This window comes from Loxodonta africana, chromosome 1 (assembly GCF_030014295.1).
Source record: "Loxodonta africana isolate mLoxAfr1 chromosome 1, mLoxAfr1.hap2, whole genome shotgun sequence".
Lineage (NCBI taxonomy): Eukaryota > Metazoa > Chordata > Mammalia > Proboscidea > Elephantidae > Loxodonta > Loxodonta africana.
This window is the reverse complement of record NC_087342.1, coordinates 193,603,425-193,629,730: the sequence shown is the minus strand read 5'-3', so window position 1 is coordinate 193,629,730 and position 26,306 is coordinate 193,603,425. Positions and strand designations below refer to the sequence as shown.

Here is a 26,306-nt window from a genome sequence, read left to right as displayed (position 1 = left end):
AATTTATGTCTGGATTCTCAATTCTGTTCCATTGGTCTGTGTGTCTGTTGTTGTACCAGCACTAGGCTGTTTTGACTACTGTGGTGGTATAATGGGTTCTAAAATCAGGTAGAGTGAGGCCTCCCATTTTGTTCTTCTTCAGTAATGCTTTACTTATCTGGGGCCTCTTTCCTTTCCAAATGAAGTTCGTGATTTGTTTCTCCATCTCATTAAAAAGTGTTGTTGGATTTGGATAAGATTTGCATTGTATCTGTAGATCATCTTGGATAGAACTGACATTTTCACAATGTTGAGTTGTCTTATCCATGAGCAAGGTATATTTTTTCACTTACGTAGGTCTCTTCTGTTTTCTGGCAGTAGTGTCTCGTAGTTTTCTTTGTACAGGTTTTTTACATGTCTGGTTAGATTTATTCCTAAGTATTTTATCTTCTTGGGGGCTATTGTAAATGGTATTGATTTGGTGATTTTCTCTTTCAAATTCTCTTTGTTGGGGTAGAGGAATCCAACTGATTTTTGTATGTTTATCTTGTATCCTGATACTCTGCTGAACTCTTCTTTTCCAATAGTTTTCTTGTGGATTCTTTGGGGTTTTCTGTGTATAAGATCATATCATCTGCAAATAGGGATAATTTTAGTTCTTCCTTACCAATTTGGAAGCCCATTATTTCTTTTTCTAGCATAATTGCACTGTCCAGGACTTCCACCACAGTGTTAAATAAGAGTGGTAATAGAGGGTATCCTTGTCTGGTTCCCGTTCTCAAGGGAAATGCTTCCAGACTCTCTCCATTTAGGATGATGTTGGTTATTGGCTTTATATAAATTCTGTTTATTATGTTGAGAAATTTCCTTCTGTTCCTATTTGGCTGAGAGTTTTTATTATGAATGGGTGTTAGACTTTGTCAAATGCCTTTTCTGCATCAATTGATAAGATCATGTGGAAGAACAGGTTTATTTTATTTTTGAGAGTTGATTTCTAGCCAGAAGGGTACAAGTTACCATCCATACATTGTCCCACTAAAAGCAGTATTCTGGTTCATCAAAAGTTGTTCCAGGTAACCTGATTTTAGAGACACTATTTGACAGCATAAATATCTGGTATTGGCAACAATTAATGCTTCAGCTAATAACTGAAAAGTTAGAGATTGGTGTCCACCCAGACGTTCCTTGGGAAAAAAAGGCCTGGTGATCTACTTAGGGAAAACCACCCGTTGAAACCCCTGTAGAGCACAGTTCTACTCTGACCCATATGGGCTTGCCGTGAGACGGAGTCAATTCAATGGCAACTGGTTTTTGAGAGTCCCTAGGTGGTATAAATTGTTAACATGCTCAGCAGCTAACTGAAACGTTAGAGGTTCAAGTCAACCCAGAGTTTCCTCGGAAGATTGGCGGGGTGATCTGCTCTTGAAAAATCAGCCATTGAAAACCCTGTGGGGCAAAATTCTGACACACGTGGGGCTGTCATGGTCAGAACTGACTCAATGGCAACTGGTTTGGTTTAAGCATTAAGAGCCAGAGTAGTACATAATAGTATGGCAAAAAGAACTCAAAACCGTTTGCTTAGGACCAAAAGTATAATGAATTAGAAAGAAAAAGTTTTATCTTTATTTGCTTTATAGCTTTGCCAAGAAGTAAAGCTTCGGAGGAAAATCAACATGAATGAAAGTCCTAAGGCCATTGATCTTGATTGTGAAAAGGTCCTTCAAGGCAAAATGGTGGACTCTTCTCCAAATTACCCCATTTCAGGACAATGTGAATTTATAGGGATGAATCACATACTTGGTCTGGAAAAAGAAAATAAAACAGAACAGAACTTACTCACTGAAGGAGATCAAATGTGTAAGGAACAAAAAGCAGCACAAAAATCAAAAGTAGGGTTTATGAATCCTTTGGCTGCAGACAACCGAAAGGAATGTGAATCCTGGCCTGACCTGAGGACCTCTGACAAAGAAAGCAAGAGCTGTTCTGGTGCCCTCAATACAGTAAGTAAGATGTGCCTGGCCTAGAATTGTTTCTAAAGAAATATTTACATTTTAGAGTGCTAACATGCTGTTGCTTATATGCATAAAGGCTCTTGAAGAACTTGCCAAAGTTAGTGAAGAATTATGCAGCTTTCAAGAGGAAATTCGAAAGCGGTCTAACCACAAAAGGTAGGCTGGTATATCTGTATGATTACTTAATGTTGGAAAATCAAGAAGAATATTGTTTTCAGTTAATGAATCCACACTGCCTCCTACATAAACTTTGTTAGTGGTACTTAACAATGAATCATAAAAATGTGTTACCTCGGATGGAAAATAGAAACTCCAGTTGTGTCCTTCTCTGTTTACTAATTCCCTAACACAAACCTTCCAGTTCTCTTGGCGATTTGACTGTTAGTAACACTTTACTCTTTTGGTATTCAATTAAAGTAGACTCTTTATAATAAATTAACAAGTATCCTTTAGTGTGGTTCTTTTTCATTTTGAATATTTGTCCAGTAAAACTAGGCTAATCAATTTAAGTACACTTTAAAACAGATTTAACAAAGTAGTGTTTTAATTATATAATGATGCTCTACTGAAATATTTTATGCCCAAAAGTAATTTATTTCTGTACATTGGTTATATATATATACTGAAAGCCATACATAATTTTCAGTAGAACAACGTATTGTAAATAGGTACATACATATAAATGACATTACAGAGAATATTCTTTCAATTCAGAAACACTATGTAACTGTAAGAGTAGGCTTTAACCAAGTTAAATGTATGTAAGTGTATATGTGTGTGTATATATATATATACACACATATATATACACACACACACACACATATTTGAAATTCCCTACACAAGGTAAGTGAAAATGGATTGTTCTAGGATCACCGGTTATCTCCTAGTCCTCATAGTGCTTCTCTATGAAAGACATGATAATATTTCTCCTTATTTTTCTTTAACTATTAGGAAGCCCAGAGAGAATTTTTGTGCTTAGTTACAGTAGATTTTCTTAGCCAACCTTGATTTGTACATCATTTTGCCCTGTTGTTTCCCATTTAATATTTACTACTATTCTCTGTGAGTGGATATTTATCTCCCTCCACTTTATTATAAACTATCTCATAATCTTGTATGAGTTAAAGAGGTATAAATAAATACGATTAATTAAGTTTGATTTGTGAATCCACGTAGTGGCTATATTTAGGTTTTTATTTAGATAACTTGGAAAAGACTTGCCAATTTGCTTCTACGAATCATACCTGGTAAAAAGCTTTCACTGTCATTTCACGACCTTTAGAAAAAAAGCTCAAAATCCCAAATATGTAATTCAAAGATGCTGTAATTTGACACTGACCTAATGTTTCACTTTTACTCCATATCTTCCATCCCATTCTGCTTTATAATCCATCCACACCAAACTATTCATTGTCCCTTGAGTAGCCACACTATCAGTCTTACAGTTCACTTTGCCTATTTGCTCTTTATTCGTGCCCCAGCCCATATGACACTTTCCATTTGGAATTACTCATTTCTCATTGCAGTTTCATTCAGATTTATGTCATACTACTTTAAATTTTATTTCAAACTAAAGAGGCCAAGCTTGAGTTCACGTTACATGATGGATGGTAATTCAGCAGGCAGAGAGGACGTAAGTGAGCATTCCAGGTAAGGAATGGCAAGAGAAAACCTATAGAAATGGTCATATCAAATAGTAGAAAGCCAAAACACTATATAGTCTAAGTCTGAGTCTACATGAAAATTTAGATAATCGAAAATTGAGACAAGGTTTGAAAGGTGGTTTGGATCTGAGTAAGTAGGGTCTTGAATACAACAATGAGAAGTGGGCTTTGTCCTATAATAAAAGGACTCGAAGTTGTTGAATAAAAAATTTATATTAAAATTAGATTTGAGGAAGTTTTGACTCCTATTCCTGTAGAAGCAATCAATTGCTTAAGCCACGGTGTCTTTTGAGAGCTTATCTTAGATACAGTTATCGCTAATATACCACGTTTTATAATTTTTCAGGATGATGTCTGATTCTTCTCTCCGGGACATGCCAAATGTAATTAATATGCCTCACAGGGACCACATGATCAACAGTGACCAGTGTGTTCTTCCAATTGATTTAGAAAAAGAAAAGCAGAAAAACAGAAAGAATCTGAACTATGAGGATGTCCTCCAAAGTGATTCTTTGAAAAAACATGGAATTGACACAATTGATTTGCAAAGAAATGAAATCCCACCAGTTCCTCCTCCAAGAAGCACATCTCGAAATCTGCAGAGCCCATATTCTGAAAGTATACAAGCCCATGAAGCATTGAAGGAAAGTTTAGACAACAGTTGGGTGCCCCGAGGGGGCCAAGGTGGAAAGAACTGCAATCCTTATTTCCTTTTGAGGCAGCATGAGATGCCTATGTCATGTCCAGATGAAGGGGAGACTTTGAAAGATGGTGTCATATTTTCTTCTTTTGCATCAGAAGCCAGTATAGATAACAAGCCTCCATGCCATGAAGATATTGGACTTAGCATGTGGTCATGCAACATTGGGATAGGTGCAAAAAATAGCCCTTCCACATTGTGGTTTCAGAAAACCTGCTCTACCCCCAATAAGCCAAAATATGAAAAGGTGATCCCAAATCATCCTGCTAAATCTCATCCCAGTCTTCACGTCAGCCATGACTTTAGCTCCTCAGTGACACAGAGCAGTGGCCCACTTACAAGTTTCAGTTGCAGCTTTGAAAGGACCACAAGGAATGAAAAGCTAGCCGCAAAGACCGATGAATTTAACAGAACTGTATTTAGAACAGACAGAAATTGTCACGCAATACAAAAAAATCAAAGCTACTCAAAATCATCTGAAGATCCTAAACCCTGTGATACCTTAATTACTCATGCAGATAACATATCAGAAAATGACAATGCGTCTGGTGTTCTGAAAACCAATGTCCACATGCCTATGCCCATGGAAAATGTGCCTGATAGTCCTACCAAAATATTCTCAGCAGGCCAAGTAAGACAGATGCAGGAACACTTAAGTCCTAGCAGTTATCGGAATATGCTCCACGAACATGACTGGAGACCAAGTAATTTGTCTGGACGTCCAAGGTCAGCTGATGCTAAGTCAAATTATGGTGTTGTTGAAAAGCTGCTGAAAACCTATGAGACATCAGCAGGGTCTGCCTTGCAGAATTCTAAATGCTTCCAAGATAATTGGACTAAATGCAACTCTAATGTCAGTGATGGCACCATATTAAGTCAGGATTTAGAAACGCTCCAAATGGAACAAGAACTTAAGCGAAAGGCAGCTATGTGTGGGGGTCAGCAAGTGAAGAAAGGAATAGATTGGAAAAAGATAACAGAGGTGAGAAAGTAAACACCAGTATTCTGGTAGAATTGTATCCATATTTAGGAGTGGCTCAGAGTTCAGTCAGTCTCCCAGTCATATAAATAGAATGTAGGCACATGTTTTGGCATCTAAGAAACTTCTTCCCTTTCATTTTTGAATAAATAGGAAACAGGGTTGTAACTCAACATGAACTTTAATGAAATAACTATAATAGAGGCTTAAGAATGTCAAGAAGATCAAGTGTTTGTTGTAAGTCTTGAAAAAAAATATCAGAATGTACATTTGTTGGTTTCTAGAATTTTATTCTTTTAAAGTGTTCATATTAAGAAAAATATATAGAAAATAGTTTTTAGATAACTCACACTTTGCAGTAATTATATTTGATTGGTTCAGTCGTTGCCAACATTTGACTCATGTTCTTTCTCAAAGGATTAGTCACATTAATGTGACTATGAGTAAAAGACATAATTTTAAAATAGTGTTTTATAAAGTTCTTTTATTTGTGGGAACTAAAAGTGCAATGAAAAGAAAACACAATATTATAGTTTAAAAAAATTAAGGTCATTCTTAGCTATATATGTATTTTAGCACACAAATTGCCTCAAAAAATAATAAACATGGATATTCTTTTTGTTCCAGTCTGTTTATAAAATACTATAATCTTCACTAGTTATAGGATATAGGAAGGTCAAAGAGATTGGTGTTCACAATGAAGAACTATCCAACAGTTCCTTTTTATGCGTATAATTTTTAAGAAGATAACATAAAAATTATGGGTGTTATATTATTATTATTGTTATTATGATTACTGTTATTCTCCAAGGCTTCAAATTCCTAGCTTTACATGATACACTTTAAATGCAGTATAATTTTAAGCTATGCAGGTTGCCTCCTTCTGTTGTTAAAAAAGAAAAAAAAAAATTAGGTGATTTTCAAACCTTGCAAAAACATCAGTGTTCTTCAGTTTTACCAGAAATTTTGCCTTGTTTGTACAGGATACAAATAATTACCCGGCTTTTGTATTCCTGTGTTTTTCTATTTGAGCCCATAAATACCTGTAAGGCCCTATAGCTGGAGATGGGAAACGGAAATATATATACATTAACCAGCTGTAATTATTAGCTACCAAGCAGTATTACTAAATGTTTCCTCTTCTTGCATTGATTAGAGGTGGTAGAGAGTGTCCTTTACTCAAGCTCCTTAGAAGTAGTTGTTTTTTTGTTTTTTTCCTCCTAGGGACAAATAAAAAATTAATAAGTCTCCATAGAGAAAAAAAAAAACAATGCAGGTTTCTGTCAGTGTCAGGCCATGATCAAAATAACAGAAATACAGACCATCCTCACTGCCCATCTCAGATGAAAGAGCACAGGCTTTGTTAAAAGAGTCAATAAGAAGAACCAAGGGTATAGAATATGTTATGGAAGCTTTTTTTTTTTTAATTGCAAAGATCAAATAATACTTTTCTTCCATTAAATTAAAGAAAGAAAGTGAAGGAAATGTTTTACTCATTGAAAGAATTATTAGTGGGGAAAAAGGAAGGCATCACATTAGTCATTTTGTGTGTTTTTACTTTATAACCTCTTAAATGTCAGTAACTTGATTTAAGTGCACAATGTTTCTTCTATGATTCATTCAATTTGTTTTATTTTTACCACTAAAAAATTTTAATATCCCACTAAGAAACATCTGCAGTTCAATCATATCTCTCAAAGTTATCTACATTTTTTGAGCCCTGAGTTCATAATTACTTCTACAAAGAAAAGAGATCCTTGTACTGAAATTTATCAGTGAGAGACCTACCAGATTGTCAATACCATATCCCATGTTAAAATACAATTGCTTTGATTAAAACAGTCAAGAGCACAAAATATTAAATACCTTCTTTAGTTTTTCAGTACTTTTACTTGCATATAAATATGTTAACACATTAATCCCATGATAGGAATCCATAATATGTTAAACTCATCACTGGTTCCCACATAGTGAGATGAATGTCTTCATTTATGCCCTAGGAACCCATGGCAGTGACATGTTCACATGGAAAAGGGTTTTCCAGACCTGCTAGACCAGCAAATCGCCGTCTCCCGTCCAGATGGGCTTCCAGATCTCCATCTGCACCCCCAGCTTTTCGGAGAACTGCCCACAACTGTACCGTTTCTCTGCGATCTGAAGCATCGATGGTCTAAGTCTGGCCTGGATTGCTAGATGCCAAAAGCTCTAGTCAAACCAGTTGCCAAACAAAGTATCTGAGTGTTTACAGCCAGTCCTGTTCTCTTTGGTATCTTTCAGGATCACTGGGACATGCAATTTAAATCTTAAATTTCCATCAGTCTTCAGTGTTTTTAACTTTTGGAGTAATTATCTTCTTGTATTTTTCTTTCTTAGATCAGAATTTTTTAATGCCATCCTCATTAATTTTCAAATATGATTTTGGTTGAAACAATGTACAGTATTGTATATCTAACTTTCTTGCAAGTGACAGAAAGCAAGTGGTTATGTGCATGGCCATGTGTTTGTAGGTGCATGTGTTGAAATAGGAAGTATCTTAGTACGTATTTAGATGAGAAAAACTTATGTGCTAGTGTTGACTTTAAAATTATAACATGTATACCTATATACTCTTTGTGTTTATTTTACATTTTTGAAAATATACAATACTGTTTATATTTGTATGCCTCAGGTATTCCAGTTAAGGCATTTGAGGAACATATATTAACCACTTTCTCAGCCCCAACTACATTGAAAACTAAGAATTATACACATATCTAACATTGGTGGATATGATTCATAAATGCTTTCTTAATCCATATAAGGATAAACTAATACCATTGATCTCCTTTGGTTTCACTTTTAAAGAAAAATATCACAGTTTTAACAGATCAGCCTTCTAAATGAAGCATAGAATGTTCACAAATGTTTTTATCTATCATTGGGTAGTATATTGTGACTTAAAATTTATACTTGATTCTCAGAACCAGTCTCATGAGTCTACTTTATAAATGACATGAAATGATGACTTTCTTTTGCTTCAGGAATAAACATTCCTTAAATAGGACATAAAAGCAAAAAAATTTTAATTACATTGAATTCTGTTTTTTGTTAAAATTGTGGTAAACTTAGTTTAGTTGCTTTATCTGGAGTATCATATTTAGAGGTCAGTCATTCACGTTTTCCCTTTTCTTTTTCCCTTTATTAGGTAAAGGACTAATTCAGTTTTTATTAACAAGAATGATCAGAAATAATGTTTTGCTGAGAGCTGAATTATAATATTGTTCTTATGCTGTGCTATAAAAGAAAAAAAAGCCTTAAGCTAAACTTTGTCATTTATGAGTAGTATAAGGGACAGATGGAGCCCTGGTGGCACAGTGGTTAAGAACTCAGCTATTAACCAAAAAAGTTGGTAATTCGAATCCACCAGCTGCTCCTTGGAAACCCTATGGGGCCATTCTGCCCTGTCTCGTATGAGCTCTGTGAGTCAGAATCGATTTGATGGCAATGGGTATAAGGGAGAGAGACTTGTATTTTGGCAACGTCTTGCATATAGTGAACACATGAAATCTGTATTGAGAACTGATAGAGATATGAATGTTGAGGTTCCTGGAATCCTACACGGAAGATCTTGGAAGCAGCTTCGCTCCCCATTGTCTCTATATAGTACCGTGTTATTAGTTAGATATTAATTCTATTTAAGCATTTCTTTATTACAAAAAAAGATTAAGGAATTCTTATGCCAAAAGTATTCAAAGAGCCTTGTCCTTATGATATATTATTAACCATTTAGAGAAATTCTCTTTATTATACACCATGACTTGAGATAAAGTAAATAATTTTCAAATCCCAGACTGCCTTAAAGGCTCAAGACTGTTGCTTGGTGATGGATAGATTCGTACTATCCAATAAGGAGGTAAGCTGACTTAAACTTCTAGAATGTGAAATTGGATTGGATGGTAAGCAAGGGCTATAAATTCACTCTTTTACCAAGTGTTGTCATTCTCATGATATACTTCTCATCTGAAGAGGAAGAAACACTGGAGAGGTGGTAGCTTGCAGCATAAAATGGCGGGCCTGTAGGAAGATGCTGTGTGTAACATTGAGAGGCTGCCCAAGGACTGTGCAGCATTCCTGTTTCTCTCCAATACTGTATCCCAGGGGTCTAATGTGGATCTGTGGTTCCTACCTTTAACTACAAAATCGAAATATTGACCATTTCTTAAAAACTAGAATTCTTGACCTTAATCCCTAATTACTAAAACATGGTTTCCAGGGTAGGGACTGGAAATCTGAAGTCTTTAATAAAACAAAACAAGGCAAAGAAAGCTTTTGATGACCAGGCAGATTCAGGACCAGTGGCATTGATTGATAATAATACATCCCTAAATGGATGGATTCTCTTGGTAGTCACTTCCCTGGGCCACGCCTTTACTATCAGTAAATAAAAAGGGGTCATATTGTCAGCCTCTACAATTGGCTTTTTTTTTCTATTGCCACTTGAATGAAACAATGGAACATATGTTAACATTTTGTGTTTGCTATAATCATGAAATATTAGAGTTCGGGAAAAAAGTGCTTAACATCTAGTCCAATCCCCTTGATTGTAAAGATGAAAAAACTAAAACAGAGATCATTTGTATGGTCTGTTTTCCTTCTTAAAATATTTTATAATTTTTTATGGAAAAATCTATCAGGCAAATAGAAATTATCCTTGAAAAAAATTTTTTGATGTATTATATTTTAAGTGGTCATTTTTCTATTATCCTACCAACATGGGCACTGTCCTGCCAACAACATATCCTTCATTATGCCATCATTGCTGGATTTAAGGAATTTGTAAATATTCCCAGAAATATTTGATTAGAAACGCTTTTGTTAATAGATGTTTCCCTAGCAGATTTTGGGGGAACATTGTTAGGTTATTTCAGTATGGGATTACTGACATTATTGGCTATGCTCAGAAAGTAATAAGAATGAGGCACAAAGAACAGTGTGTGTGTATGTGTTTGTGTGTGTGTGTCCTCACATGAGTTCTCTATGTTGCCTTATATCAAAGCCGAATATAAAAATATAAATCGTGCTTTGTATGATTCACTTTGTTAAAAATTATCCATAACTTTCATTTGTTTTTACGTAGACAATGAAGATAACCATATTTCATTTTGCAGATATTGCTACAAAACATGACTTACTTCTGCAAGGGGAATTTAACCATGTCATTGTATGAAAATATCTCAACCTAAAAAAGAAAATGTGCTTCCCTATAAAGATTTTTCAAAATTATTTTTAGGCATATTTACTGATAAACGACTACATGATATTGAAATCTCCTTCAGTCATTAGAAGCTATCAAATAAAATAGGTGTGGAAACACCCAGTGTGGCATTTATATACATTGAAAACATTTTTATTTTATTTTCTACAGTGATCTCCAGTCAAGCTGAGAATCTTACAAAGTTTTAAACTCAAATATGTACACGGTTCAACCTAGTCTCTCAAAATATCTCTGGATAGGAGAATCTGAAGCCAGTCTGCCTGAATCCCTGCACCCTGCCACACAAAACCCCATGGAGTTTCTCATACACAGACATCCACTCTTTACCATTTAAATGCAAATTCAGTCAGATTAAATTTTTGTTGGAAAAGAGCATACACTTCTGAAATTTGTGTTTACATGGTGAAATTGGTTAAATTTGCGTTAAGCATGTTCAGATGTCTATCATAGTGCTATCTTGCTTCAAATTCTGCCTGTTTCTTCATAAGTAGCAAGTACCCTTACCAGAATGTACAGCTATGACTTGCTCATCTTATAGAGCCCAGAAGTATTCTCCTGCAAAAGATGGACTTCATAAAGCAAAAAAATTAAAAATGAAAATAAGGCAAAGAAGGTGGGGGTGGAGGATGCTTCAGGCAAGTGCCTAAGATGATTTCTACTCAATTATTTTTACTGTATAAAATCTTTTATCATAGGAAATCTGTTTCAGTGGGGACAAAATAACAATACTTAAAATCTCATACATATCTGTATCATTTTACAAATTCAACAGGTAAATTTGGTGAATTCTGAAAAAATGGCTGCTTATAGAAAGCTACAGAGGTGTCTAGAAATGAGGGAAGAGTCTAGAATTGGAAGTCACTCAGAACAATCACAGTTTCAAAGTGAGAAAGCTGAGACTCAGAGATGTCTGCTTGGCTGCCAAGCTTATGCTGAAGGAATCCAAGTCTGAGCTCAGTGTCCTGCCTTCCCGTATAAAAGCTCGTGTGCATCGATGACTTTATTGTTTGGAAAGCACATTCCTGTTCCTCAACTTGTTTCTTCCTTACAACAGAACTTTGAGGCAGGCATTGTAATTTCTAATTTCAGAGGAAAAATTAAGTAGTCCCTTTCCCAAGATAATGGTTAGAAATGAATGAGTGACTCTCAGTCTCCATTTTCGGGCTCTCTCCCCAATCTTCTTTTCCCAAAGCAAACTGCTTACATTGAGGTTGCATGGCTATTTTTTTTTTTTTTTTTTTTTTGTGAGGAAGAAGGAAAAGAGTGAACAGTTCTTTTTCACTTACACATGACACTGACATTGTTTATTTTGCTCTCATTGATAGTTTCTGGTAATGCTTTTAATGATCTTAACAAAGTCATGATTTACGTGGTCTCAACAAATAAGAGATAATATTCAAAAAGTTGTGAACAAGGCTCACTTAATCAAAACATTTTTCACTTTGAATGCCCGTGCTCTGATTTTACATAAGTTTTGTATGTAGGACAAAATATTGACAGTAAACCTCGTCATAGCCAAAGCAATCCTCATTTAGAGCACCAGCTCTGAATCCTGACCACTTCAGTCTTCAAAAGAACCACAAAAGATATCCATGGTGTATGACTTACATGTACTCCAAAATTAATGAGAGCATTCCACTGGAGTCTGCAGTTATTTCCAGCTTATACTCTTACTCCAAAATTAATTTTACCAGTTTCTTTTTGAAGTCTTATACTCAAATTATTTACTCATGTGGTAATTTTATTTAAAAAATCGTTAAATTTAAGCCAGCTGTTTAAGATTTGCAGATTTTTTAAAAATTACATAATGCTCAAAATCATCCCAGCCTCAAAATAATACCAAATTATCTAACCTGAATATTTGGTCAATCTTTGCAAGAAATTTTGTGTTAACATGAATCCAGTAAGGTATTTTATAAATTATTGGGAAAAAAAAAACCAAACCCAGTGCTGTCAAGTCGATTCCGACTCATAGCAACCCTATAGGACAGAGTAGAACTGCCCCACAGAGGTTCCAAGGAGTACCTGGTGGCTTTGAACTGCCAACCCTTTCGTTAGCAGCCATAGCACTTAACCACTACAACACCAGTGTTGCCTACACCACCAGGATTTCTATCTGCAATGAAATAGTTAATTTACAATGAAGGCCAAAGAACCATACACAGTATTTTAAAAAGCAATTACTTGTAGGAGTACAAAGGAGGCAACAATTCCTATCTGTTAGAATTCAGGAGGTAAACCACCGGGAATAAAAATTCTTTCAAAGAAAGGCCGAGCAAGGAAAGAACTGCTGAGACCTGGCATGTTACCTCCTTAAAAGGAAGCTGTTTGCAGGGCGGGGTAGCCTAGGGGTGCAGGGTTAGTTGAATTTATGAAGTATCCAACCTAGCAAAAGTAAGTGCTAGGTTTTCCCAGGCAGATCCAGGCCCTGAGAAAACATCATCAAGGACTCCATGGTGGACAGTGCTCAGGAGTCAGGCACATGGTCACCCTCAAGGGGACTGCTTCATAAAGCAGCAGAAACCTGACACTGAATCCAGGTCTGGGGAAGGAATGAAGTATCCAGGGAAGAAATTTGCAAATGCAAGACAAAAAGTCCAGTCCTGGGAACCAGCACAGCTAAGGGTAGTGAGGGGGGTGCCACAAGAAACGAGTAGAGAGGTTTTCTCCAGCACATGAGCTCTTTACTATAGTTTAGGAGGCAAGCAGACTGGAGGAGCAAGTGAAGGACCCATTTGTAGGCGGCTGGGACGTTAACCATTACTAAGTTAAAATATCCCGATGTATCTGTCAGTTTGTCCTACTGTGGGGGCTTGTGTGTTGCTGTGATGCTGGAAGCTATGACACCGGTATTCAAAAATAAGCAGGACCATCCATGCCGGACAGGTTTCAGCTGAGCTTCTAGACTAAGGCTAGGAAGAAGGACCCAGCAGTCTACTTCTGAAAAGAATTAGCTAGTGAAAAACCATATGAATAGCAGCAGACATTGATACAGTGTCGGAAAATGAGCCCCTCAGGTTGGAAGGCACTCAAAATAAGACTGGGAAAGAGCTGCCTCAGAGTAGAGTTGGCCTTAATGACATGGTTGGAGTCAAGTTTTCAGGACCTTCATTTGCTGATGTGGCACGACTCAAAATGAGAAGCAGCAGCTACAAACATCCACTAAAAATCAGAAGGTGGAATGTACGAAGCATGAATCTAAGAAAATTGAAAATCTTCAAAAATGAAATGCATAAACATCTATATCCTAGGCATTAGTGAGGTGAAACAGACTCATAGCAGCCATTTTGAATCAGACAATCATATGGTCTACTATACAGGAATGAAAACTTGAATGGTGCTGCATTCATCACCAAAAAGAACTTTTTTCATATCTATTCTGAAGTACAACTCTGTCAGTGATAGGATGATATCCATATGCCTACAAGGAAGACCAGTTATTATGCCTATTATTCAAATTTATGCACCAATCACAAGGCCAAAGGTGAAGAAATTGAAGATTTTTACCAACTTCTTTAGTCTGAAATTGATCAACATGCAATCAGCATGCATTGATAATTACTGGTGATTGGAATGCGAAAGTTGGAAACAAGGAAGAGGGATCGGCAGATGGAAAATATGGCCTTGGTCATAGAAACTTTCACTAACATAAACAGCAGCTGTACACATGGACCTCACCAGATGGAATATGCAGGAATCAAATTGACTACAGCTGTAGAAAGAGATGATGGAAAAGCTCAATATCATCAGTCAGAGCAAGGCCAGGGGCTGACTGCAGAACAGACCATCAATTGCTCATATGCAAATTCAGGTTGAAGCTGAAGAAAATGAGAACAAGTCCAGGAGAGCTAAAGTACAACCGTGAGTATATCCCACCTGAATTTAGTGCCCATCTTAAGAATAGATTTGACACGTTGAACAGTACGGATTGAAGACCAGACAGGTTGTGGAATGACATCAGGGACATATACATGAAGAAAGCAAGAGTCATTAAAAAGACAGGAAAGAAAGAAAAAGACCAAAATGGATGTTAGAAGAGACTTTGAAACTTAACTGTTGACCGTCGAGTAGCTAAAGCAAAAGAAAGAAATGATGAAGTGAAAGAGCTGAACAGAAGATTTCAAAGGGCTCCTGGAGAAGACAAAGTAAAGTATTATAATGACATGTTCAAAGACTTGGAGACAGAAAACCAAAAGGGAAGAACACTTTCGGCATTTCTCAAGTTGAAAGAACTGATTAAAAAAGTCAAGCCTTGAGTTGCAATATGGAAGTATTCTACAGGGAAAATACTAAACAAAGCAGGAAGCATCAGAAAAAGATGAAAGGAATACACAGAGTCACTATTCCAAAAAGAATTGGTCGACATTCAACCATTTCAGGAGGTAGCATATGATCAGAAACTAATGGTACTGAAGGAAGAAGTCCAAGCTGCACTGATGGCATTGGCAAAAAAACAAGGATCCAGGAATTGACGGGATACCAATTGAGATGTTTCAACAAAGGGATGCAGTGCTGGAAGTGCTCACTAGTCTATGCCAAGACATTTGGAAGACAGCTACCTGGCTAACAGACTTGAAGAGATCCATATTTATGCCTACTCTCAAGAAAGGTAACCCAACTCAATGCGGAAATTATTGAACAATATCGTTAATATCACATGCAAGCAAAATTTTGCTAAAGATCATTCAAAAGCAGCTGCAGCAGTATATCGAAAGGCAACTACCAGAAATTCAAGCTGAATTTAGAAGAGGACATGGAACCAGGGATAACATTACTGATATCGGATGGATCCTGGCTGAAAGCAGAGAATACCAGAAAGATGTTTACCTGTGACAATGGAAAGGCATTCAACTACGTGGATTGTAACAAATTATGGATAATATCATGAAGAATGGGAATTCCAGAACACTTAATTGTGCTTATGAGGAACCTGTACATAGATCAAGATGAAGCCGTTTGAACACAACAAGGGACTACTGCACGGTTTAAAGTCAGGAAAGGTGTGCGTTAGGGTTGTAGCCTTTCACCGTACCTATTCAAACTGTATGCTGAGCAAATAATCCAAGATGCTGGACTATATGAAGAAGAACGAGTATCAGGATTGGAGGAAGACTCACTAACAACCTGCACCATGCACATGACACAATCTTGCTTGCTGAAAGTGAAGAGGACTTGAAGCACTTACTGATGAAGATTGAAGACTCCAGCCTTGAGTATCGATTACAGTGCAACATTAAAAAACAAAAACTAAAATCCTCACAACTGGACCAATAAGCAACATGATGATAAACAGAGAAAAGATTGAAGTTGTCAAGGATTTCATTTGACTTGGATCCACAATCAACACCCATGGAAGCCAAACTAAAAACCAAACCCAGTGCCGTCGAGTCGATTCCGACTCTTAGCGACCCTATAGGACAGAGTAGAACTGCCCCATAGAGTTTCCAAGGAGCACCTGGTGGATTCGAACTGCCAAGCCTTTGGTTAGCAGCTGTAGCACTTAACCACTACACCACCACGGAAGCAGCAGTTAAAAAAATCAAAAGACGCATTGCATTGGGCAGACCTGCTGCAAAAGACCTCTTTAAAGTGTTGAAAAGCAAAGATGTCACCTTGAAGACTAAAGTGTCCCTGACCTAAGTCATGGTGTTTTCAATCACCTCATATACATGTGAAAGCTGGACAATGAATAAGGAAGCCTGAAGAAGAATTGATGCCTTTGAATTGTGGTGTTGGCGAAGAGTATTGAATATACCATGGACTGCCAAAAGAAGGAACAAACTTGCCTTGGAAGAAGTACAACCAGAATGCTCCTTGGAAGCAAGAATGGCAAGATTATGTCTCATATATTTTGGACATGTTACCAGGAGGGATCAGTCCCTGGAGAAAGAAATCATGCTTGGTAAAGTAGAGGGCCAGCAAAAAAGAGGAAGACCCTCAACGAGATGAACTGACACAGTGGGTGCAACAATGGGCTCAAGCATAGCAATGGCTGTGAGGATGGCGAAGACTGAGCAGTGTTTCGTTCTGTGGTACATAGGGTTGCTATGAGTTGGAAATGACTAGAAGGCACCTGACAACAAGTTTGTACCACTCCCTGAATGGTACAAATGGTTAGTGAGCTCAGCTGCTAACTGAAAAGTTGATGGTTTGAATCTACCCTAAGGTGCCTCAGAAGAATGACCTGGAGATCTGCTTCTGAAAAATCAGCCACTGAAAACTCCATGGAGCACAGTTCTAAACTGACACACATGGGGTCACCACGAGTCGGAGTCAACATATATTATATATGTATATATGTGTGTGTGTATATATACTGAAATAAATGGAGAATCTGTGTAGCTTGAGTCCTCATCTGGAATGTTTTTAGGAACTAGGATTGTTAAGAGTCATCAGAGGACCTTGCTATAAGGGACTGAAAAGGGCAACGATGATGAGCTAGGGACTGATAATTGATACTCTGTTTTCTCTCTACCTTCCCTTTGTTGTTATTTTCCTGTGACTCTATCCGGAGAATGTAAAATTTTATCTAGATAATCTGCTAAATAAAGTAAGCCACATATACCTTCATGTAATCAGACCATAAGGACAAAATTAGATACCCAGAAGTTTAAAAGTGGTATTTTCCTCAAATTAAAATAAAAATAGGCACATAATTAAAGAGTAAGGCTACTTTTAGGACAACTTAGAAAATTGCACAAAATTATCTGTATATATGAAGTGGGTGAGCGTTGGGAACACCCAAGTTGCATCAGGGAGAATAGAATATAGTCTTAAGAAAATTGAAATGTAGTGTGATTATAATTAAAGAAGCTGAAACTTAATCAACTGCACTGAGCTCTGTCTGAATGGAAGGGTGCTGGTCTGCATGGAGCCTAGGAAAAGGAGCCCTGAGAGCAAGAATAATACCCAGTGTTGATCCAGTGCTGTTCAGTGGAAAAGGCCAACATCTAAAATTATGAAATTCTGGCTACAGAACTATTCTACCACTGGACCGGAAAGGTACCCAGACTTATCTGTGTCCACGTATATATCTTTCAAGGTCACCCAGTTCCATCAGCTCACTTCATCCACACTCACTCAAGCAGCCTTCTGATTCTCAAACTAACTACTGGGATGCATAGAGAAGTTATGACAGCATTTAGACCAGTGTTTCCTGAATGTTTCTAGAAAGTTTTCTCTAATAGCAGAGAAAAGAAATAACCATCTACAGGTCCCTGATAGTGTCTGAAATAACTAAATCTCTTTGAATTTTTGAGATTTTATCTTTAGAGTTTTTACAGTCCATAAGCAAAGATTTTGTCTGTTCATTGATTATGCCAAGTACTTAGAAGAGTGCTTGCACAAAATAGGTACTCCGTAAGTATTTGTTGAATGAATTCATTAAATAATTTAAATGTATTGATTACTTTCTCTCAGGAAAGAAAAAAAAGTTTCTTCTCTGTTTCCTTAATCCTTGCTGGACTGAGTTTACTTATTTCATAAAATCGAGCTGACCTGAATTTACATTGTATACTAATGTTTCTTCTTCTTGTGGTGCCACCATATTTTCAGAGCCTAAGCTCACCTAAAACATGTAGGTGTAAACTGAAATCTTTTTTTTTTCCCCCCATTGCTTTGCAAGCTTTATCAGCATAATCCCTTAGGCAAAATGACCAGAATACTACCAAAGAGATAGTATTATGGAATGTTTCAAACTACTGCTGGTAGATATTTTGATTAGCATTTTTTAGCTGAAAGTAAGTAGCTCGTGTCATATGGAATATTGTAAGGCTGTCTTCTTTACTATTTTAGGGAGAAAAATAACCAAAGAGACTTTTTGAAGGAAGAAAGATTCTGTGAGCTAAAATTTTCAATGTAGATGAATTAGTTTTCCAAAAATTCATGATCCATAAATTCAAATCTTCACAATTCTCATACTTTAATTCTGCTACGACCTTATAATACCCAGGGGAAAATATCCACAATTTTACTGAGAGAATTCACTCATACAATATTTTTGCTGAATAAGCCAACTTTGAGAACCACTATTTATCATTATGCAAAAAAATAATTCATTTCAAACCATGTTTTAGCCACTGTCATGATAAATTTAATTCTCCATTAAAAAAAGGTGGGGGGGTAATTGCACTAAACTGAAAATCTGGTGATCATTTTCCTCTGCCTCGGCAAGCACACATATACATCAAAGAGCAAGTTTCCAAACTCATTTCGCATTTCCTTTCAAATGTGTCTAACAGTAGCATCTAAATAAGTATTTCTGCTAATTTTAACCAAAATTCATCATTTCTAGCCCATTAAGACACAAAGAAAATCAAGAAACAAATTCTTTGAGAGGAGGCACTATTGGTGGGTGACTCCAGGGTAGGTGATTCATTGAAGGTGCAGAAGGGTTACCTGTCTCACAATTGTAACCATCATAGATTTGTTTCCGTGCATGTGCCAATTTATATGTGCTTTTTTATTTATTTTTTTTTAAAAAAACTCAGTTATCTTTTTTTTTAAATATTCCTTCCTTGGGTATTTTACCATAAATTATCCTTGTAAAAATAGTGAACAAAGATCAAATTACTAAGTTATGAACATCCATACTTTCCAATTTTAAAATAAATGGTAAGGTTAACATCCATCAACCATTTATTCTAGGATGTTCTTCAGGCATGTTAAAACTCTGAGCACCATTCAATAAGTGTCTCTTCTTTACCTTGCCAATTTCTTTTAAAACTAGAGAGAGGTTTGACCGTGACTGCGGCATGGGTCTTTATGAGTGTTCTCCTGATATCTGAGCTTCATCTTCTAACACAGTTCTGAAATAGACTTTGAATTAACCATCAGACAATTTTGCTTCTTCAGTTGTGCCTTTCATCATAGTATTCCCAGCCAATAGTTACTTCCTTTGTTGGTTCAACATCTTCTGGTTGTTTGAAAAGTTGGTTTTTAATGTTACCACAAGAGAAATGATGGTTTATTCTCAAGGTGTCATCCACTGAAAGGTATAAAGGATCGGGCCATTGGCAGCTCTACAATATTAAAACCCATATTTTAAATACACCTCTAAGTACATCCTACAATTTTTTTTGTAATCTATCTACTATGAGTTCAGTAGTTATAGAAAGCAGTCTATGATTTTCATCATCGACTTCACTGCAAGAGCTTCATTTCTCCAAACTTTGCTCATTTCAGGACTCCCTGGACTTATATAGAAACAACAGATTCACCAACATCATCAGCTTCTCCTGATGATGACACCTTATACAGCTGTAGCACAAAGTCAAAACCAGGGTAAAAGTCTTACACTTTTTTGGTTGAAATTTTTCCTAAGTATTTTTGATGCTATTGTAAATAAAGTTGTTTTCTAGATTTTCTCTCTGAATCATTCATTGCTACTGTATATAAATACAACTTATTTTTGTATATTGACCTTGAGTCCTACATCCTTTCTGAGCTCATTTATCAATATTAATTCATATGGATATGTGTGAGAGTTCCTTAGCATTTTCATATACAAAAGCATGTCATCTGCAAATACAGTTTTTCTTCTTCCCTTCCAATCCGAATGCCTTTTTTTTCTTTGTTAACTGCCTTGGCTAGAATACCCAGGACAATGTTGAACGAAAGTGTCAAGAGTGAACATCCTCGTCTTATTCTTATGAAAAAAACCATTCAGTTTCTCACCAGTAGGTATGATGTTAGCTGTAGTTTTTTCATCAATACCCGTTATTAGTTTGCCAAAGTTTCCTTCTATTCCTGTTAGCTGAGGGTTTTTATCACGAAAATGTGTTAAATTTTGATAAATGCTTTTTATGCATCTATTGGGATTATCTGTTGTTTTCTCCTTCGTTCAATTAATCTGATATATTACATTGAGAGATTTCATATTTTAAACTAACCTGGCATTACTGGGGTTAATCCCACTTGATCATGGTATATAATTCTTATTTTATGTTGCTGGATTCGGTTTGCTAGTAAAAGTTGAAGATTTTTACATCTATGTTCATAAGGGACATTTTTCTGTAGTTTTCGTTTGATATCTTTATCTGGTCTTAGTAAGAGGGTAATATTGGCCTCATAGAATGAGTTAGGAAGTGTTCCTTCCTCTTCTAGTTTTGAAGAGTCTGTGAAGAATTGGTGTTAATTTTTAACCATTTAGTAGATTTTGCTAGTAAATCCATCTGCCCCAAAATTTTAAGGATGAAAAAAATTAACTTTTAAAATACACATCTTAAAGAAAAATATACAGTCCAGAAAGCTTAGTTTATAAGGTGGCACATCTGTGGAGCAGTGCTGAAGTGATCAATTAGAACAATGAGCTAAACTGAAAATAACAAGCTTTTATCTACTTACTATAAAAAGTGCGAGCAAGAGGCAAAAAGTAATGTCAGCTCCACAGTACTCAACTCTCCTCCCCACCCCTGCCCCAGAATAGCACCAGGTGAGGGTCAAATGAAGCAGTGCAGGTGGTCAGGTGGAAGAGTCTCACTGCCAATGAGCAGAGGTGCCTGGGAATGGCTTAACCACGTACTCTAATAAAGAAGCCTCTGATCCTAATAAATGTGCCTCTGATCCACCTGGACTAGGAATGCTGATATGCTCATGAGCATGGCTAGCTCAAGGGAAGGAGGTGCTGAGTTCTTGATTAATCTTCTTTCTAGAAAACTGCAATGCACTGGCTGTGCTCTAAGTCTGGGGTGAGAAGGGCAGCTGCCCCCATGAGGCATGCCAAGCAAAGCCTTGTAAATGTCTATTTGGGGGCCTGAAAGGTCACACATAGAATTTTTGCCATAAGTCGGACTCCTCAATACCACTTTATATTATCTCTTCATTTCAGAAGCTTGAATGTAATTCATTCATTCTTTTGTGAAACTGTATACCTTGTTAAAAAATGCGCATAATTTTTGAAGTACCTCTTTATTCTAGTGTTAAACATGAATATGCTCTGTTTGTACTGTAGAATTTCCAAAAGCCTATTATAGGTACTTTGTCAAGATCAAGTCAGGAAAACAGAAACACCACCATGAATTTAAGTACATAACAACAATGTAGGGAATTTGGAACAGGAAATTAATAAAACGCTATTGGAAACCCTGAAAGAAAAAAAGCGTGATAGATGTGCTGTAGTTTTTATTATCGTTGCTTGCCATGGAGTCGATTCCAACTCATGGCAACACTTATTTGCAAAATAGAACTGCTCCATAGGGTTTTCAGGCTTGTGACCTTTCAGAAACAAATCACCAAGCCTGTCTTCCTAGGCATTGGCGGATTCAAACCACCAACTTTTTAGTTAGTAGTCAAGCACTTGACTGAGCCACTCAGTGACTCTGGTACAGATGCTAGTGTTCCAAAATCAATCCAAAGTACAGCATTAGGAATGTGCTCCATGCTGGGAATATTAGAGCCTCCTAATCTCCAAGTGTTGTCTCTTCATTTTGGCTCCTTTAGCACCTCTGGCCGCATAGTGGTTAAGTGTTACTGCTGTTAACCAAAAGGTTGGCAGTTCGAATCCACCAGCTGCTCCTTGGAAACCATGGGGCAGTTTTATCTGACCTATAGGGTCATTATGAGTTGAAATCAACTCGACAGCAAGGAGTTTTTTAGCACCTCTAAGAACGAACAAATCTGTCTTGTAAGAAGTACAGCCAGAATGCTCCTTAGAAGCAAGGACAGTAAGACTTTGTCTCACATACTTTGGACATATTATCAGGAGGGACCAGTCCTTGCAGAAGTACATCATTCTTGGTAAAGTAGAGGGTCAGCAAAAGAGAGGAAGACCCTCAATGAGACGGATTGACACAGTGGCTACAACAATGGGCTCAAGCATAAAAATGATTGTGAGAATGGTGAAGGGCTGGGAAGTGTTTCGTTTTGCTGTACATAGGGTCACTGTGACTTGGAAAGGAATCGATGGCACCTAACAACAACAACAAGCACCTATACGTAAAGGACCCAAGAAGAACAAATAATACTTGGAAATTAGGAGCTGGAAGAGCTCACTTATCTATGGAAAGAAATCTGGAAGACACCTACCAGGCCAACTGACTGAAAAAGATCCATATTTGTGCTCATTCCAAAGAAAAGTGATCCAAAATATTATTGAGCAATATCATTATCATATGCTAGTGAAATTTTGCTGAAAATAATCCAAAATGGTTGCAACAGTACATTGACAAGGAACAGCCAGAAATTCAAGCTGGATTCAGAAGAGGACATGGAACAAAGGATATCATTGCTGAGGTCAGACGGATCTTGGCTCAAAGCAGAGACTACCAGGAGGAAGTTTACCTGTGTTTTATCTCAAAGGCATTTGACTTTGTGGATTATAACAAATTATGGATAACATTGCAAAGACTGGGAATTTCAGAACACTAAATGGGCCCACGAGGAGCCTGTACATAGGCCAACAGGCAGTCGTTCAAACAGATCACGGGTATACTGCATGATTCAAAACTGGGAAAGATATGTGCCAGAGTTGTATTCTGTCTTGGGCTGGGTTTCCTAGAGAAGCAAAACCAGTAAAGTGTATAAATATATATATAGAGAGAGAGAGATCTACATCAAGGAAATGGCTCAAGTGGTTGTGTTGTTGTTGTCAGGTACTGTCAAAACACTGCCTGGTCTTGCACCATCCTTACAATTGTTGTTATACTTGAGCTTGTTGTTGCAGCCACTATGTCAATACCCCTCCTTGAGGGTCTTTCTCTTTTCCGCTGACCCTGTACCTTGCCAAGCATGATGTCCTTCTCCAGGGACTGATCCCTCCTGGCAACGTGTCCAAAGTCCAGGGACTGATCCCTCCTGACAACATGTCCAAAGCATGTAAGATGCAGTCTCGTCATCCTTGCTTCTAAGGAACATTCTGGTTGTACTTCTTCCAAGACAGATTTGTTCGTTCTTTTGGTAGTCTGTGTTATATTCAATATTCTTTGACACCACCACAATGCAAAGGCATCAATTCCTCTCAGGTCTTCCTTATTCATTGTCCAGCTTTCACATGCATATGATGCGATTGAAAATACCATGGCTTGGGTAAGGCGCACCTTAGTCTTCAACGTGACATCTTTGCTTTTCAAACCTTTAAAGAGGTCATTTGCAGCAGATTTACCCAATGCAATGCGTCTTTTGATTTCTTGACTGCTACTTCCATGGCTGTTGATTGTGGATCCAAGTAAAATGAAATCCTTGACAACTTCAATCTTTTCTCTGTTTATGATGATGTTGCTTATTGGTCCAGTTGTGAGAATTTTTGTTTTCTTTATGTTGAAGTGTAATCCATACTGAACTGTGATATTTGATCTTCATTAGTAAGTGCTTCAAGTCCTCTTCACTTTCAGCAAGCAAGGTTCTGTCATCTGCATAACACAGGTTGTTAATGAGTCTTCCTCGAATCCTGATGCCCCGTTCTTCTTCGTATAGTCCAACTTCTCGGATTATTTTCTGGCATACAGATTGAATAGGTATGATGAAAGGAAACAATCCTGACGCACACCTTTACTGACTTTAAACCAATCAGTATCCCCTTGTTCTGCCCAAACAACTGCCTCTTGATCTATGTAAAGGTTCCTCATGAGCACAATTAAGTGTTCTGAAGTTCCCATTCTTCACAATGTTATCTATAATCTGTTACGATCCACACAGTCGAATGCCTTCACATAGTTGATAAAACACAGGTAAACATCCTTCTGGTATACTCTGCTTTCATCCAGGATCCATCTGACATCAGCAATGATATCCCTGGTTCCACATCCTCTTCTGAAACCAGCCTGATTTTCTGGCAGCACCCAGTCGATATACTGGCGCAGGCATTTATGAATGATCTTCAGCAAAGTTTTTCTTGTGTGTGATATTAATGATATTGTCTGATAATTTCCACTTTTGGTTGGATCACCTTTCTTGGGAATAGGCATAAATATGGATCTCTTCCAAGCAGTTGGCCAGGAAGCTGTCTTCCATATTTCTTGGCATAGACGAGTGAACACCTCCAGCGCTGCATCCATTTGTTGAAACATCTCAATTGGTATTCCATCAATTCCCGGAGACTAGTTTTTCACCAGTGCCTTCAAAGCAGCTTGGACTTCTTCCTTCAGTACCATCGGTTCCTGATCATATGCTACCTCTTGAAATGGTTGAACATTGACTAATCCTTTTTGGTATAATGACTCTATGTGTTCCTTCCATCTTCTTTTGATGCTTCCTGTGCCCTTTAATATTTTCCCCATAGAATCCTTCACTATTGTAACTCGAGGCTTGAATTTTTTCTTTAGTTCTCTCAGCTTGGGAAATGCTGAGTGTGTTCTTCCCTTTTGGTTTTCTATCTCCAGCTCTTTGCACATGTTATTATAATACTTTGTCTTCTCAAGTCGCCCTTCAAAATCTTCTGTTCAGTTCCTTTACTTCATTATTTCTTCCTTTTGCTTTAGCTGCTCAACATTCATGAGCAAGTTTCAGAGTATCTGCTGACATCCATCTTGGTCTTTTGTTTCTTTCCTGTCTTTTCAATGACCTCTTGCTTTCTTTATGTATGATGTCCTTGATGTCATTCCACAACCCTTCAGTCACTAGTGTTCAGCGTGTCAAATCTATTCTTAAGATTGTCTCTAAATTCAGGTGGGATACACTCAAGGTCATATTTTGGCTCTCGTGGACTTGCTCTGATTTTCTTCAGTTTCAGTTTGAACTTGCATATGAGCAATCGATGGTCTGTTCCACAGTTGGCCCCTGGCCTTGTTTCGACTGATGATATTGAGCTTTTCCATTGTCTCTTTCCACAGATATAGTCAATCCTGTGTGTTCCATCTGGCCAGGTGCATGTGTATAGTTGCTGTTTATGTTGGTGAAAGAAGGTATTTGCAATGAAGAAGTCTTGCAAAATTCTATCATTCGTGCTCCGGCATTGTTTCTATCACCAAGGCCGTATTTTCCGACTACTGATTCTTCTTCTTTGTTTCCAACTTTCGCATTCCAATCACCAGTAGTTATCAATGCATCCTGATTGCACATTCAGTCAATTTCAGACTGCAGCAGCTGATAAAAATCTTCAATTTCTTCATCTTTGGCTCTAGTGGTTGGTGTGTAAATTTAAATAATACTCATATTAACTCATCTTCCTTGTAGGTGTATGGATATTTTCCTATCATTAACAGTGTTGTACTTCAGGATAGATCTTGAAATGTTCTTTTTGAAGATGAATGTAACACCATTCCTCTTAAAGTTGTCATTCCCAGCATAGTAGACCATATGATTGTCTGATTCAAAATGGCCAATACCAGTCCATTTCAGCTCACTAACACCTAGGATATTGATGTTTATGCATTCCATTTCATTTTTGACAATTTCCAATTTTCCTAGATTCATACTTCGTACATTCCAGGCTCTGATTATTAATGGATGTTTGCAGCTGTTTCTTCTTATTTTGAGTCATGCCACATCAGCAAATGAAGGTCCCAAAAGCTTTACTCCATCCACATCATTAAGGCCGACTCTACTTTGAGGAGGCAGCTCTTTCCCAGTCATCTTTTGAGTGCCTTCCAACCTGGGGGGCTCATCTTCCAGCACTATATCAGACAATGTTCCGCTGCTATTCATAAGGTTTTCACTAGCTAATGCTTTTCAGAAGTAGGCTGCTGGGTCCTTCTTCCTAGTCTCTCTTAGTCTGGAAGCTCAGCTGAAACCTGTCCTCCATGGGTGACTCTGCTGGTATCTGAATACTGGTGGCATAGCT

General features: G+C 37.2%; 1 protein-coding gene across 2 annotated transcripts in view; it reads left to right on the top strand.

Annotated features, from left to right (window-relative positions):
• KIAA0408 (KIAA0408 ortholog) overlaps window positions 1–10,905 on the top strand; it is a 39,792-nt gene extending 28,887 nt beyond the window's left edge. Inside the window, exons 3-6 of one of the 2 annotated variants that reach the window (XM_010593606.3) lie at window positions 1,617–1,979; window positions 2,068–2,147; window positions 4,005–5,340; window positions 7,338–10,905. In XM_010593606.3, coding sequence (XP_010591908.2) covers window positions 1,653–1,979; window positions 2,068–2,147; window positions 4,005–5,340; window positions 7,338–7,511 — 1,917 coding nt within the window. In that variant the 5' untranslated portion in view covers window positions 1,617–1,652 and the 3' untranslated portion in view covers window positions 7,512–10,905. The remainder of the gene's footprint in view (window positions 1–1,616; window positions 1,980–2,067; window positions 2,148–4,004; window positions 5,341–7,337) is intronic. The other variant, XM_023558508.2, reaches the window with a different exon arrangement.
• Window positions 10,906–26,306: the final 15,401 nt, after the last annotated feature.